We start from the raw sequence: 12,508 nt of genomic DNA, 5'->3' as shown, positions 1-12,508 counted from the left end.
CCCCCACACCACCCACCCCACCCCACCCCCACACACACACCACCACCACCACCCCCCACCACCCCTCCCCCCAATATTCTTTCTTTTCCTTCTTTAGATACCAAGAGCTTGATGGGTCATGCGACCTTATCCTAAAGGTTGGGTGCCTTTGGGCCTGTGGAAAGTGTTCTTTAAACAACGAGAAATAGTTTCTACCTGAGAAAATATGATTGAAAATAGTTTTTAAGGATTTGTTCTAAAAATGGAGTGACTTTTTTAGAACAAATGTGAGTCTTTCTTAGGGTGTTAATAATATAACAAATAGCATTACGACTAGAATGATAACCAAATTGAGCCTTAATGACTTCCAAATATGATTGACGTCACTTCAACGAAATGGTAGCACCGGACGCACCATAGAGAAATCTTCAGCTAATCAATGTTGTCAGCCCTTAAATAATGGTGTCGTTGTCTTAAGAGTTGTGGGATCTTAAACAAATCACCCCACAAACATCACTAGAAAAAGAAAAGTGGAAAACTACCAAATCTTGAAATGGAGGTGGGCCAAAATTAAAATCCATTTTTTTGACCACTTCTTAGACCTACGAGAGCTTTGCTACAAATCAGAGATATGTTAGATTCATTCGTATTGTAGTCAGATAGGGGACCAAAACCAACTGTTTCCTTATTGGGATTCTCAATATTGCAAGCTCTGTGGAGGAGGCTTACGATTGGCATCTCCAAATACCCATTTTCAAGAATTTGGGAGATCTCTTGAAGACGAGTGCGTGGTGGTGACGTGGAAAAGACAAAAAGTTCTTTTTTTTTTTTAGCATAAATATTACTAATCAAAAGGGTTCCCATGTGCCACCTATTCATTACTTATTAAAAAAATTTTAAAAAATCATACCGTGTCTTTTTATTTTGTATTTATGTCACTATGTTGTAGTAGGTCTCAATTTTTACTATTTTAATCTAATTGTACAATTGAAATAAATGATACATTATTGTAGACTTGGAAATCACGTAATTAGTTTACATTTCAATAGTCAAATTTTCTTATTTGATAGGAAGGTTTTATTTATTTTAAAATTTTGGCGGTCTTTTGATAGGAAAAAAGAGTTGCAAATTTGTATATATTTTCTTACTTTCTCCTCCTATATTTTTTCATTTGTGTCATTTCCTTTTTAAAAAAAATTAGGATCATAATGTCTTTTTTATTACAGACAAAAAAAAAATTGTTGTCAAATCGGGAATATATTTTTTTTTTATTGTTTTAAAATATGACGATACATGCTTTATATAGATATTTTATGTTTTTTGTCATGTGCTCGTGATTTTAAAACACGTGAAAGAAAGTTTTTTAGGTTATATATGTATGAAGTTTTTTACTTCTTTTTAATCACACGTATTTTAAAATCAAGGATATTTTTTGAACGGAAGATATTTATGTGATTAAATGCGACAGCATTACACAAAATTTATTTGTTTTTATTTTTATTCCAACTTTTAGATTCAGATTGTTGTTGAAATCTGGGTCTCCTAACAAGTAAATAAGATGGAGGTAATAATGAGATCATAGCAATGGACCCAGGTACACATGTGGCACCCTGATTGGTGACGTAGAGAACTTTCATTGGGCTGTCACAAATTCACAATTGCGCGTAAAAAGCTGTGACGGTAGCCTCCCAATATTTTTATAAAATAAGAAAATAATTTGAAAAAAAAATAATAATAATAGGGTGACGGTAACACTATAAATAACAATTATTCCCAGTGAACATACCGTGTAGAATATGATTTGGCTGTTGCCAGTCTCTCTATGTACGAGCCATTTGGATCTCAATTTCTATAATTTCACAATTTAAAAAAAAAAAATTCAAGAGAAAAAGGAAGAAGGGAAAATCCTTAAAAACTGGTCTCACGGTCTCACCCACCCCTCCCCAAACGACCGAATTCTCTTTTTCGTTTCTTCTAGATAGTTGTGAATCTCCACTCCTGAGGTACGCTCAATCCTCTGTATTTATTTTTTATTTTAGTGTTTTTTGGTAGTGTTTTTATCGTTTTTGAATGTGATCTGAGTTGATTCGAGTGCGAGATCTGGAATTTTGGTTGTTGGATGTGATGCATTTTGAGTTCGTAATGTCTGTATGGATGCCAAGAAAAGGAAGGGAAATTCGGAATGTGAACCCTAACTTTGTTTACGACATTTCGAATTTTTGTGTTTTTAATTTTTAATTTTTAATTTTTGGAGTCTTTTTTGGCGTTGGAACAGAGAGTTAGGTGATGGATTTGCAGTTGTTGATTTGGTGGCGTTTTGGTGTTTTGTTGCAGGTTGATCTATGCGGGAGGAGGTGGTGGGGGCATTCATTTTGTTGAATTTTGTCGTTTTGTGATTCTGTGGAATTGTGATTTTTTGGCATTTGTTTGGATTGTGGAAATTTGAGTGAGGAGATTGTTGATCTGTAATCAGGGACTATAGCGCAGGCTTCATGATCCGATTCTTGTTTGCTTAATTATGTAATTTCGATCTGGTGGTGGAAGATTAACCAGCCTGGGTGTGTCAAAGGCTTGTAAGAATTGTTTGTATGTTATGATAGGTTATGGTTTTTGCGGTCGTTGGAGATTTTGGTTAGAATAATAGGTTATTTTGTGAGACTTTTAACTTGACTGTTAAAAGGATTTTGCACAATTTGGACATGAGAAGCTCTTGGATCAATAAATTATCTGTCATTCTTGGTCCTAGACCGCCGGTCAGCTGGTTACTATTGTGCCTCATTAGCGTCCTTGCACTAATAGCAGTCTTAGGTTCATCTTCTTCAAATAGCTTTGAGTCTGTGACATCCATTCCGGTACCTGACATCTATACAAACTATAGACGGCTAAAGGAGCAAGCGGCAATTGATTATTTGGAGTTGAGGACTCTGTCTTTGGGAGTCAGTCGGCAAAGGGAGCTTGGTCTTTGTGGCAAAGAACAAGAAAATTATGTACCATGCTACAATGTTTCTGCAAATTTGTTAGCTGGGTTTAAGGATGGAGAGGAGTTTGATCGCCACTGTGAACTGTCACGAGATGGACAGCGGTGTTTGGTTCGTCCGCCCAAGGACTATAAGATCCCTTTGAGGTGGCCAGCTGGTAGAGATGTAATATGGAGTGGGAATGTAAAAATAACCAAAGATCAGTTTCTTTCTTCTGGAAGCATGACGAAAAGGTTTTATTTTCTTGACCTTGGCTAGCTAATCGTTAGATCATGAAACTAAAAAACTGTTAAATTGGCTTTGGTTTTTTTTTTTTTTATCTTCTTTTACATATCTATTACATATTTTCTAGGTTGATGTTGCTTGAAGAGAATCAAATTGCTTTCCACTCTGAGGATGGATTGAACTTTGATGGCGTCAAAGAATATTCTCGCCAAATTGCGGAAATGATAGGGTTGGGAAGTGACTCTGAATTTCTTCAAGCTGGTGTAAGTCCTTTTCCTTTTTATATTTTATTCTCACTTGTTGCTTTTTGAGGACAGCATTCAATTTAAGAGGCTGACATTTATTGAATAGAATTTTATACTTTCTTAAAGTAAGATTATTGGGTGCACACTTGAAGCAGCAAATATAACATGTTTTTTCTTTTTCTGTTTTTTGATTAAGACAATACAACATTGTCCTATGTCTTTTCTCTTTTCTGTAACAGGTACGGACTGTACTAGATATTGGCTGCGGGTTTGGCAGCTTTGCAGCTCATTTAGTCTCGCTAAAGTTAATGGCTGTTTGTATTGCGGAGTATGAGGCAACTGGAAGCCAAGTTCAATTGGCCCTTGAGAGAGGCCTTCCAGCAATGATTGGCAATTTCATTTCGAGACAACTTCCTTATCCATCATTGTCTTTTGACATGGTTCATTGTGCTCAGTGTGGTATCATTTGGGACAAGAGAGGTACTTTTGAAGTTGTTGGATTAGGCATGGTTTCCGTTATGATCAATTTCATTCATGGGCTTCCTTTTGAATAAAGAAAGCATATAATAACAATTTGCTGCATCCTCATAGGAGTTCTCTTACCTTTTTAGTAAAAACAGTAACTACGTTATTCCTTAATCTGCTGTTTGCTAACCAGAATCCTGAAAATGATTATTATTCATTAAATTTTTGTTTATGGAATAGTTGTAATTGCATTGAAAATGAAAAGGCTGATCTAGATACATGGTTAATGAACAGTAAGATTTAATTAAAGCCAACTCAATCCAAGGACAATAATAAATGAATCAAACAATTAATAAATAAAAAATGCAAATAAAGAAAGGTCAACTAACTTCCCTGTCTTTATCATGTTAATCAAGATCCAATTATCAAGTTTTAGAAATTTGATGAAGGTAGTATAATGACATGAATTATTGTAGCTTTTGGTGAAATGGTGTGAAGAGGAATAAGATTGAAGATAGATATTATCGGCTCAATCTGTTAAAGTGAAAAATTGATGATAAGATTGACACTTGAAGGTTTTTTGTGGGAATAATAAGAATGATAAAGGCGATTGAGAGTTTGTGAAGGAGAACATCACAGAAGAAGTTCTGAGTTTCTTCTTGAACTAACATTTAACCAAAGCTGACAAGAAAATAGGTTATTTAGATTCTAGAAAATTTTGATTTCAAGTTAAGACTTTAGTAGTTACTGTAAAACATCTTAAAGTACTTAAAAAAAAAACCTTAGGTTGAAAATGATAAGCTACAAATGTGCAGAACTGCAGATTTCATGAACATTTTTTCGTTCCTTTTCTTGTTGGAAAGATTTTAAGAATTAAATGGTATATCAAAACATTTCTTTAAATGGTGTGTGAAAACATTTCTTTATTTATTGTCAGAAAGTTGTCAAAGCTTCCTTCAAAATGTCTTTTGTAAACATAGGAGAAATATAGTAGAAAGGAAGGACTATAAAGCTATGGAAGAGAGGGAAAAAAAAGGAAGTTTGAACATTTGAAAACGCTTTTTTTCTCTTTTTTCAAGGGAAAAATCAGAAACCTTTGCAGTTGCCCACCCTAATTTTGTGCATAACAAGTGACAAAAAAGTATGGTTGGGAAAAAATAGATTCACTTTTTTGGGTTTAAAGATCTAAGAGAGAGGGTTAAAGTTTTCTATAGGGACGGCAGTTAAATTTTGAATATTCATTTTGAAGATCGAGGTATTGCGCCTTTCCCTTCTTCCTCGTATTCTTTTTCTTTGTTCCCTTCTTTCTCTTTGCTGTCTCATATTCTAGATTGCAAGCTTGTCTCTATGCAATCCTTGGACCATATGTTTTTGTTCAACTGGCTTCTAAGACTGCCTTGGCTCCATGCTGCATCTTTGCTGTTTACTTAAACCAAATTGATTTTCATTCAATTCCTCTTTTCCGTTTACTGCCTTCTAATAACTAACATGATTTTTACACATTTTCATGCCATTTCACAGTCCTTGTGCTCTAGTGTTGTCATTAGAAACAAGCCTAAGTGAAAAAAGTTAAAATGAGCCTAACCTGAAGGCTTCCTGATTTGTGTAGAGCTGCAAGTACACAATTATTTTCCCTTCTTCTTTTTTTTTTTTTCATTGTGGACATTGTAAGTTATATATTGCAACTTGCAAGATTGAAGGATGGATCAATATATAATCAATTTCATGAAGAATAGTAATGTAAAAGAGGTAACATAGCAATTCATCAATATTATGGCTTTTGATGAAATTCACTAAACAAAATAGGCATTCACCATGGAATCTGCAAAGGTGGCATTTGGATGCAATTCTTGTTTTATGTTTTTAAAATAGAAACTTGTATATAAAATGTAGGAACTCTTATACAACAAGTTGAAGGTTGAAAATTTTAAGATGTATTTTCAAGTACACAATGTATCTACCTACTTTTTGTATAAGAATCCTTCTATTTTATATAAGACTTTCTATTTTTAAAAACAACAAAGAGGAAATACATCCAAACATGCACTAAATTTTCTAAGCCTTTTAACTGTAAGCTTTAGCTCCAATTTTCTGACTAGTATGCTAATAAATTTCATTATACCACAAGTCCTAATTTGTATAAATTTCTAACCACCACATTAAGAAAGAAATTGTGTGCATGCATGTGCATGATATGCATGTGCTTTTGTGTGTATATGCGTGTGTATGTGTATCTTGCATGTACATATGCAAATGTAAGTTGTATACATATTTGTTTCTCTATTTATATGCCGTCTTCAAAGTTCAAAATTTCCAAGTTTGTTATTGTTCCTTTCCTATGCCCCAAAAGAAGGAAAAAACACGGGGAAGAAAAAAAACTAATAAATTAGAGTTTTCATTCGTCATCATTCTCAAATAACTTAAATACAGGTCCATATACTCATTGGGACAATAATTACAATTAAGCTTTGAATTTTCATGTAGGATTCTCCTCTCTTCTAAGCTTCAAATCTTCATGTAATCCTCTCTTCATGTATCAAATTCTAGTCTTAAAGAACATTTTAACCAATAATTATAACAGTATTTTTTAAGAAAATTTTAAATTTGACTTTTTTTAAGAAAAAAATATTAGAAGGATCACAGGTGTTCATACCATTGTTTCTTGCCTCATATCATGCCTGTTTCTATATTGTAAGATATAAGATGTAATATAAATTGTAACATGTATTAAACTTATCATGTATCATAGTGTCATATTGTCCATGGTATCCTCAAACAATCCAGGCCCTACATACCCCAAAACCCCTCTACAAGGAGTGATCTCCTTGAAACTCCTCATCTGTTCCTGCCTCTCCTCCTACCAAAGCATCAGCTTCTTGATTGCTTTGCCTAATCATCCATCTCACTTGCTCCCCCAAGACTCTGAAATAGTCTCTGGTCTCTTCATCAGATAACCATTTATTGAGAAACTCAGCATCGCTTGTCTGAGTTGTTACCAATAACATTTTCTGAATCACCCCCAATTTGACGGTGTCAAGGCCTCTACATTGTCTTCCCATAAACCTTCCAGTATCACTATAACCTGCACCTAAATTACAAACTAATTCCACTGGCTTACAGTTCAAAAAAATAATGTTCCCTATTAGATCTCTACCTTTAACCCTGTGTCCATCTGTGAACTACTGAAGATGATAGAGTTACCATAGAAAAATATGTATAGTAAAAGGTAGCCTTACCATTCAATGTGTGCATGCTTGCCCATATTATTTTTATTTTTTGGTATGTTAAATTATGCTGGTGATTTTATTGAATTGAGGTGGTGATGCCACTTGTGGATTTACATGTCCAATCTAACGATGACTTCATAAATCAGATGGGATGTTCCTCATAGAAGTGGACCGGGTGCTCAAGCCTGGCGGTTACTTTGTTCTAACCTCGCCCACAAGCAAGCCACGTGGAAGTTCATCAAGTACAAAGAAGGGAAGTATGTTAACACCTATTGAAGAACTCACCCAAAGAATCTGTTGGAGTCTTCTAGCTCAGCAAGATGAGACTTTAATTTGGCAGAAAACTATGGATGTTCATTGCTATACATCTCGGTGAGGATTGTATTAATAAGGCACACCCTAAACCAATGCTAATCTTTTTCTTCTCTCTCTTTTTTGGCAATCTCTCAAATTTTTACTTATTTATTTATTTTTGCTTTAAGTTCATTAACAGGATTTTACTTATGCTTTTGTTCCTGTTCGTAATTGTAGCAAGCAGGGTGCTGTACCACTTTGTAAAGAAGAGCATGACACTCAATCATATTATCAGCCCCTCATACCATGTATCAGTGGGACCACCAGCAAACGCTGGATTCCTATTCAGAACAGGTCCTCTGGTTCCCATTTGAGCTCAGTTGAGCTTGAAGTCCATGGAAAGTATTGTTCCATTGCAACTTCTTTTTTAATTTTTGTTACAATTGTTTTAAAAACGTTCAATCTCTATTTATGATAGATCTGCTTGAATCTATTCCACTAAGTCCGTTAATTACGTCACTGTGCTATGCACGTTTATTGATTCATTTTTATCTTTGCAGGAGTTCATCCTGACGATTACTTTGAAGACTCAGAGTTTTGGAGATCCTCTTTAAGAAACTATTGGTCTTTGCTTACACCTTTAATTTTCTCAGACCATCCAAAGAGGCCAGGGGATGAAGATCCATTACCTCCATTTAATATGATCAGGAATGTGATGGACATGAATGCTCGTTATGGTGGTTTAAATGCTGCATTTCTGGAAGCAAAAAGATCAGTATGGGTTATGAATGTTGTGCCTACCAGGACCCAAAACACCCTTCCTTTAATTCTTTATCAAGGTTTTGCTGGTGTTTTGCATGACTGGTAAGATGTTAGTTTCAATTCTTTCTTGACTTTTATATCTAATTTGATAATCACAAGCTTTTCTGGCTCAAATTTGATCTAGAAGATTTATTGGCAATCCTTTCTCAAGCATACTGGACATAAGAAATGTTGCCTTTTTTTCATCTGAATCAAGATCTCTATGAGAAATTGTGGATTGAAATTTATTTTTATGAAACATTATCTTCCTGTGAAATAAATCTTGTGTTTTTGAATGATATTATGAGTAATCGAATAGAATGATTGGTGTTGGGTTTGATTACTTGTGCCTTTTTCTATATATATATGAAAATTAGATCATAATGATCTTAAGCAAAAATTCCTGAAGATCAAGATGATGCCAAGTGGAATCTGTTTAGGATGGTAAACTTTCTGCCCCTTCCCTTTTTAATGGACATTATTAGTCAAATGGTGATAATGAATTAAGACTATATTTGGTTCTGGAAAATATGAAAGAAAGAAAATAGAGAGGAAAAATAAAAGGAAAGAAAAAGTAAAGAAAAATAAAAAATAGATTTAAAATCAATAAATTACTTCTATATGTTACTTCAAACTTATTTCATTTATTTTTCTTTTTCTACGTAAAGATTAAATAATTTTAAAATGTATGAATTTCTAATTAATTTTAATTATATTTTTTTTCTTTCATATTTTTCACAATAAAACCAAATCTGAGAAAATCATTTTCTTTAACATATTTTTTTCTTTTCTTTTCTTAATACTTTCCAAGAACCAAACTAAGCTTAAATGTTAAGGTTAATTCTCAAATTTATGATGGTTCTAAACTTACCTAAACTTCCACCAAATAAAAGTCAGTTTGGCACCTGACAAGTTTTAACCTACTATGCATGCATTTGATGTATTAGTTTGGAAAAAGGTTAGCTCAAAGTCAAATATGAAAAACCATGGATATGGATAAGTTTAATTTTATTTGTGTTTGCCATATCCTATAAACTCCTCTTCATTTGAAATTTTGTTGCAAGATCTAATTGAAATGATGTTATTGTTCTTACATTATGGGGAATCTATTCATTTCAATGATCTAGGAATTTATGCACAGGTGTGAACCCTTCCCTACGTACCCTCGAACATATGACATGCTTCATGCAAATGGGCTTCTCTCTCACCTCACTTCAGAGGGGTGCAACATAATGAATTTATTGTTGGAAATGGATCGAATTCTCCGCCCTGAGGTATCTTTACTGTTTTTTTACTTTCTGTCCTTTATTGCTTAGGCTTTGAGTTCTTATTGAGGATTCCATGATGTTGATTTTTCTTGGTTCTTTTTTTCTGCTATTACTTGGAAAATGCCTATAAGATCTCTCTTAATTGTATGCCCTAATTATCTTGAGGTACGGTTTTTGATGGAAGGCTGTGTACCTTTCTCTCTCTTTTTGGTTTTTAACCATTCTCTTCAATTTAACTCCATGGCTACCTAACAGCCAAAACCTATGTTTGGTTCTTGGAAAATTTGAGGAAAAGTGTTAGGGAAAGAAATAAAGAGGAAAAATGGAAGGAAAAAAAAAAGTAAAATAAAATAAAAAATAAATTTAAACTTCGTAAATTATTTTTACATGGTTCTTTATACTCATTTCACTTATTTTTTTCCCTTCCATTTAAGGATTAAAATTTTTGAAAAAGCATAAGTTTCTGTACTAATTTTAATTCAAACATACCGTAAATTATTTTAAAATATACAAGTTTCTAACTAATTTTTAATCATGTTTGATATTTTTTTCATATTCGACCATTTTTTTCCTTTTCTTATTACTTTCCTAGAACCAAGCATTGCGAAAAAAATAAAAGAGAAAAGAAAAGGAAAAAAAGACAGAACTTGCCATCATCTGGGTTGACACAGTTTGATGGATTATTTATTTGTGTGGTAGTTTACCCTAATCGGCTGTGCCCCACTACTCAGTAACTCATTTGAATAGGTGTTTCTGATGCAAATGCTAATTCTTAGCTTGTATGCTGGACATACTTATTCTGATATATGATGCCCCATGGTTGGTTGCTAGGGATGGATTGTTCTTTCTGATAACATGGTAGCTATAGAGAAGGCACGTGCGCTTGCTACACAGATCCGCTGGGAAGCAAGGGTAATTGATCTCCAGAAAGGCACTGACCAGCGGCTACTTGTTTGCCAAAAGCCATTCTTGAAAAAATGATTGGTTCAGCATCAGGTGATCTCACCATTGCGGAAGCTCCATTTTTTTTAGCACTGGTAATTTCTTGAATCTGTTAGCAAATTTTGAGAAATATTCAACTAACAAGATTAAGGTCTAAAAAACTTAAAAGACAGACGGGTTTGATGCTATTACTGTTATAGTTCCCCCCAAAGTCACCCTATAAGCTCAAGCTCAGTTTGCATCTGGGTGTAGAAAGGTTTGGATTGATTTTGGTTTCAATCTGTACTGGGAGATGTACCGTGTCACCCCTATAAGCTCAAGCTCAGTTTGCAACTGGGTGAAGTAAGGTTTGGATTTGGTTTCAATCTGTACAGGGAGGCATACCGTCTAACAGTGTGTACTAATGGCCTCAGAATTTAGAAGAAATGTAGTTTTTTTTTAAGTCATATCTGGATATAGTTTAGTTATTTTAAGGCAACTCATTGAAACATTCACTAAAAACAGTGAAAAAAAAATGACACTTACATAATTCTTTTTAAATAAAGTAGTGTTAGGGTAATTCAAACCCGAAGAGGGACTTTACCTAGAATCTACCATGTTGTGATGATCTGGTACACCCAACTAACTCCAGAGGAGCTATTAGTTCCAAATGTGGTACACTCATTACTGGTTTTCAAGATGGTAACTGATAAATTCTCAATCATAAACAACCAAGAATTTGGGTTTGTCTCAGAACTGACAGTTATGAACTTGTCTTGATTGCAGCGCGTGAATCATCTATCTTGACGACATCTTCATGTAATATTATCTGCTTGAGACAACAGGGACTTGAAGATGGCCACAACTGAACCAGAGGTATGTGGAAGCTGTAGATTATAAGAATAGTTGCTGCACAAGTAGATGCAGTTCATTTTTTTGTCAAGGGCCTTTGTAGGAATTCATTCATCAATTTAAATTTTTTTTTCCTTTTCTTTTTTTATTTGGTTTCTTTATTTCCTTAATGATTTGATATTGGAATCAGTCTTTGTATGAAACAATTAATGTTGTTGAAAGAATGGATGCTATGCAGCAGGAAAAGTGTAAGAATTTAGTGTATGATTCTTATCCCATTTTCTGTGTGTGTGTTGGGTTTTAGATTACTAGACTTTTAATTTCTCTTTTTCTAGCAACAAGTTTTGAGAATCATATTCTAAAAAATAATTTTATTAGAAATAAGGATATTTTTATACATTTAAAAATTTTAATAAGGTTATGTTTGGATCGTAGAAAGTATTAAGAAAATGAAAAAAAATTAATAAAAATTGTTTTCTCATGTTTGGTTTTTGGGAAATAAGAAAGGAAATCAATTTTGGGGTATTTAAAAATTATTTGATCTTTATATAATATAAAAAAAATAAGTAAAATGAGTCTAAAGAAGCGTATAAAAATAATTTATTGATTTTAAATTGTATTTTAAATCTTTTTCACCTTTATTTTTTTCTTCTTCTTTTTTTCTCATATTTTCCTTCAAGTTTTTTAGGAATTAAACATGGTGTAAGTATCAAATTTGAGAAAGGAAAATAAAAAGACCTAAGATGTTAAAAAGCATATAAATTTAAATTTATTTTTTATCTTCTTTCATTTTTTTTTTCTTGATTTATTTTTCCTCATATTTCCTTCAAAATTTTGGGGAATTAAACATAGTTTAAGAGCATGTTTTACAGTATTTTTAATGAAAATGTTTTTAGTAGAATCATTTATAAATGTTTTTTAAGAAAATGTTATAACTGATTTTTTAATGTTATAAGTAATTTTTCATATTTTAAGAAGTGTTTATTAAATTTTATTAAACACTTAGAGTTTATTTGATAGTGATTTTAGGAAGCATTTTTAATATTTCTTCTAAAATTTGAAAATTTTTATCATTCAAATGTTAAAAAGTTAAAAACGTTTTCTAAAATTACTATTAAACACACTCCATTTTTTAATTAAAAATGCTTTTTAAAATCATTGTTTGACTTTAAAAATGTGTTTGATAGTGATTTTCAAAAACGTTTTTAATATTTCTAATACTTATATTATGAAAATTTTCAAGTATTAAAAAT

At 32.8% G+C, this 12,508-nt stretch overlaps 1 protein-coding gene across 3 annotated transcripts; it reads left to right on the top strand.

Annotated features, from left to right (window-relative positions):
- Positions 1-1,780: 1,780 nt before the first annotated feature.
- Positions 1,781-11,533, top strand: LOC117918702 (probable methyltransferase PMT5). 3 transcript variants are annotated; one of them, XR_004651924.1, is made up of 10 exons: positions 1,781-1,982; positions 2,314-3,190; positions 3,310-3,445; positions 3,667-3,907; positions 7,266-7,491; positions 7,651-7,811; positions 7,974-8,277; positions 9,356-9,488; positions 10,314-10,519; positions 11,190-11,533. XR_004651924.1 is itself a non-coding variant. In XM_034835545.1 (10 exons), the coding sequence occupies exons 2-9, from the start codon at positions 2,679-2,681 to the stop codon at positions 10,461-10,463; spliced, it is 1,863 nt and encodes a 620-aa protein (XP_034691436.1). In that variant the 5' UTR covers positions 1,781-1,982; positions 2,314-2,678; the 3' UTR covers positions 10,464-10,478; positions 11,190-11,533. The 3 variants fall into 3 exon arrangements, 2 of the variants coding, with proteins under 2 accessions (XP_034691436.1, XP_034691444.1); XM_034835545.1 differs by having other exon boundaries at positions 10,314-10,478; XM_034835553.1 differs by lacking the exons at positions 9,356-9,488; positions 10,314-10,519; positions 11,190-11,533 and having other exon boundaries at positions 7,651-7,815; positions 7,974-8,085.
- The last annotated feature ends 975 nt before the right edge of the window (positions 11,534-12,508 follow it).

This window comes from Vitis riparia, chromosome 1, assembly GCF_004353265.1.
Source record: "Vitis riparia cultivar Riparia Gloire de Montpellier isolate 1030 chromosome 1, EGFV_Vit.rip_1.0, whole genome shotgun sequence".
In the NCBI taxonomy this organism is placed as follows: domain Eukaryota; kingdom Viridiplantae; phylum Streptophyta; class Magnoliopsida; order Vitales; family Vitaceae; genus Vitis; species Vitis riparia.
This window is presented reverse-complemented; position numbering and strand designations above follow the sequence as displayed.

Coding starts and splice junctions, on each gene's coding strand:
- LOC117918702 (XM_034835545.1), top strand. CDS start 2,679: ATGAGAAGCTCTTGGATCAATAAATTATCTGTCATTCTTGGTCCTAGA. Junction 3,191..3,309: donor TCTGGAAGCATGACGAAAAG/GTTTTATTTTCT, acceptor CATATTTTCTAG/GTTGATGTTGCTTGAAGAGA. Junction 7,492..7,650: donor GTTCATTGCTATACATCTCG/GTGAGGATTGTA, acceptor TCGTAATTGTAG/CAAGCAGGGTGCTGTACCAC.